The 3,683-nt window shown below is 54.5% G+C and overlaps 1 protein-coding gene across 2 annotated transcripts in view; it reads right to left on the bottom strand.

Moving 5' to 3' along the window:
• The window catches only part of COL4A2 (collagen type IV alpha 2 chain), a 201,558-nt gene that overhangs the window by 18,443 nt on the left and 179,432 nt on the right, over positions 1-3,683 (bottom strand). For both annotated transcript variants that reach the window (XM_015121443.3, XM_015121444.3), the window contains exons 37-39: positions 2,852-2,959; positions 2,018-2,125; positions 1,058-1,129 (exon numbers count right to left, since the gene is read on the bottom strand). In XM_015121443.3, coding sequence (XP_014976929.3) covers positions 1,058-1,129; positions 2,018-2,125; positions 2,852-2,959 — 288 coding nt within the window. The remainder of the gene's footprint in view (positions 1-1,057; positions 1,130-2,017; positions 2,126-2,851; positions 2,960-3,683) is intronic.

Raw genomic sequence — 3,683 nt, 5'->3', positions numbered from 1 at the left:
TGCCAAGCCTTCCTGTACTATTGCTATCTCAGCTTCTTGGGGAGGACAGGGTTAAAGGGAGGCCTTCTGTGGGAAAGCCTGATGATCCTTGTGATGGAATAAATCGACATCCAGCTGCTGTTATTATATCCTGGAAGGGCTCAGGATGGAAACCTTATCCTGCCATTGGTTGTTAGAAATAATGAGGCTTGATATCCCCTTCAGGGAAAAAAATGTGCTACAATAGTTTATAAAATAAGCCAGAAAATGCTATGAAAGGTGTCAGTTTCTTTTTCCTGTGGAGTAAGAAGCCCTTGGTTCGCCATTGCTGTGGACTGATGGTGTCATTCTCCCCAGCCCCAAAGTTCATAAGTGGAAGCCCTAACTCCAGTGTGATGGCATTTGAAGGGGGGGCCTTTGGGAGGTAATTAGGGTTACGCCGTAAGGTCATGAGGGTGGGGCCCCAAGATGGGGTTACTGCCCTTATAAGAAGTGACAGGGGAGAGCGGGTGCTCTCTCCTGTGAGGACACAATGAGCAGCCAGGACGTGGTCCTCCCAGAACCCGACCACGCAGGCATGCGATCCCAGCCTCCAGCCTCTGGCCTCTGGCCTCTGGCCTCCAGAACTAGGAGGAAACCCATTTCGGTTGTTTTTGGCTCCCAGCCTGTGGGTGCCCACAGACTCAGCACTATCACTGTCTCCAGCATCAGAACTGCCCCGGGGTAGGTGGAGACCGCGGGCTTTCTTATGCCAATGAAATGAAAGATCACAGACACACACTGGGCAGAGCGAATACTCTGGACGCCTGAGGGGTGCAGGTGCGTCCCACCCTCCACACAGTGCTGCTGGAAAAGCAAGGACTCTATTTCTCTTTCTGTCTAAAAGCCTGATGGGTCCATTCAACACAGCAACTGGCTTGAGAAACCGATTCTTAGGGATCACATCTTAGCAGCGTACAGGACCACAGGGCCCGGACCCGCCTCTCAGGGCCCATCACATAGCACTTCAGGAAGCCCACCCAGCTCTCTGAGACCCTCCTTTCCCTGAAGTCTGGAGGGCAGACTCAGCACAGAGTACCTGGGGATCCTGGAAAGCCTTTGGTGCCTGGCAAGCCGTGTAAGCCGCGGATCCCACGGAGTCCCGGAAAACCTGTGAGGGTGTCACTCATTGTTATTTCACGTGTAGGATGGCACAGGGAGTTCCGGGTGGGAGAAACCCTCAAGATAACTCAGATGTGTTCTGTTGGCTCTGAAACTGTCACCTGGTACCGTCACCCATACAATCCTGCTAAAGCCCCACAAATAGGAAGCAGCTAAGCCATATGCTCAACTTACACGACATGTAAACTAACTACTCTTATGTTACCTAGGAAAACCACTGAACTGGGACACTGTCTTCATGGAATCTTTTTAACAGACTCACTAGGCCAGAAGGGGCCTGGGGAGGGGTGACATGTCCCATACCTCTTCTTGACGCCTGGCCACTGTTGTATGTTTGGTTTGTAAAAGCTGCTTGGAACAAATAGCCCGGTGTCATTTCCATTCCCTCTGGATTTCTGAGGGTAAATATTTCTAAAGCAGGACACAGCAAACGGGTGGCAATTCCTTCTGTGACGTGGGCAGTAAGCATGGCAGGGTGGCCCATCTCGGGGTTGCAAGGGGGCTGTAAGGGGGCCCCGGGGCGGCCTGTGCGGCACAGTGGGACACTGAGGCTGCTCCTGCACCCTGATCTTGCTGTGCATCCCTGTGTGGCGATGACAAGTGGACCCTGAAGCCTCTCTGGGAGGCTTTCATTCATCCTTCTGGGAGGTGAAGTCCTGGGCAGATTTATGCGTCTGGCTTGATTCCCAGTCGCTGGGGGCACCAGCATACCCTGTGCTGCTATGTTGGTGCAGACCACCGCAAGCCACAGCAAACCTGCCTTTGCTCTCACATGGGCCTTCGAAGTCACCCTGCGAGAGGCTGGCCTGCTCAGCGGTGCCTCCTGCACAGCTCACGACTCTGGGTCTGGGTGACCGTGTGTTTTGCGTGGCCTTACCTGGTAAGCCTGCAATTCCCGGCCAGCCATCATCTCCTTTGCCACCAGGCAGTCCAATCCGCCCCGGCTCTCCCTGTGACCCTGGAGGCCCAGTTAGCCCTGGAAAGCCTGGGAGTGAACACAGCAGTAAGTCTGAGCACACAGGACACCTTGGGCACTGCCTGGTGAGGTCCTGGCAGAAGGGGCAGCTGCTCTGGGAGGGGCTGAGGGCTGGAAAGGCTGCGGTGCCAGTTGGAGGAGAGATTAGACCTGTCCCTCAAGCTGGGGATGCAGGTGGTCTTAGACCCCACAAACAAATTCAGTAGGATTTGCTCAGCCTTGCCAGAGAGAAAATAGCGTGTCGTTTTAATTCTCGCCCTATTATCCAAATAGACGTCTGGAGAGGACCCCGAGGCAGAGCCTAGAGATATGAGCCTCCTGGCGTTCCCCGGTGCTGAGTAAACACAGCCAGGAGCAGCAGCAACACCGTGGGAAGCCAGCCCACTGTCCGCTCTCCTCTAACCGAGGATGTTCTTAGGGGGTTCTGCGTATTCAACGCAAGCAAAGGGATCCCTTACAAACTGTCGGCTTCTATATGATAAACAGAGGCTCGGCCGAAAAGGCACTTCTCATTCACCCCCATGCTTCTCTCCAGTTCTCAGGTCTCCCCCCAGCCCAGGCGGTTGTTTCTCTCCACGCTGTCAGCCCTGAGGAAGGCTCCTAAGCGGGCAGCAGGCATGAGTGAGTTTCCAGGGTTGGGTGTGATTGGAGGAAATTGACAACATTGGCCGCCTTTGTTCTGGGGTCTCTGGAGGGCCCGCCTGAGGAAGGCTGTGTGGCTGTGGGAGATTTTACCTGTTTGTCCTTTAAGCCCAGGAGGGCCTTGGACTCCAGTCACGCCTGTTATCCCAGGGAAGCCGATGTCACCTTCTGTTCCCTTCTCTCCAAAGAATCCCTTCAGACCTGCAACCACAGACATGCTGTTGGAACAGACACCGCACCCCTGTGGGCTCCAGGGAACCCCAGCTCTAGTATGTACAGAACCACACTGCTGCTCCTCCAGGAATGGAGAGAGGCATCTAACCGTGCTCCTTCCTCAGCTGATTTTTAACCTAGTTCCTCCCTCTGAGCCTGCACTAGCCAGCCTTCAAGGCAGCACCCATGCACCCCTCACTGTCTTAGGGAAAACAGGACACCCCCAGGGACGATGGGCACAGCTGGCCCCACGCTTCCACTGTGGGACCGCAGCTCTGAGATGCTGTCTCCTGGTGATGGACACAGGGGAGGCTCCACTCTAAAGCCTTTCTGGCCCCAGAGTCTAACAAAAACCAAAATGTTCAAAGGGTAACACCAAAAATAATTCTTGGGTGGGGGTAGTGTCTCTTCCCTGACACATTTTCAGTTGAACATGTGAAGGCATCATTAGAGACGCATGGTAATGATGGTCCACGTTTCTGTCTTTATAAACCAAATGGCCAGAGCGATGGCCTAGGGTGGGAGACGCAGCCAGCCAAGCGTTGGATGGCTTAGCAGCACAGAGCTCCCCAGTCACTCAGGAGGAAGCCACTGGGAGCCCAGGTCACAGATAACAAAGGAGCCCGGGAGGGCTGGTAAACAGGGGCGCCTATTTCCCAGCGGCAGTTCTGTGATCCTGTGCTCAACCGAACACATCTTTGCATTCCAGAGC

Source organism: Macaca mulatta, chromosome 17 (genome assembly GCF_049350105.2).
Source record: "Macaca mulatta isolate MMU2019108-1 chromosome 17, T2T-MMU8v2.0, whole genome shotgun sequence".
Classification (NCBI taxonomy): domain Eukaryota; kingdom Metazoa; phylum Chordata; class Mammalia; order Primates; family Cercopithecidae; genus Macaca; species Macaca mulatta.
The sequence above is the reverse complement of the archived record's forward strand: the minus strand, read 5'-3'. Positions and strand labels throughout refer to the sequence as shown.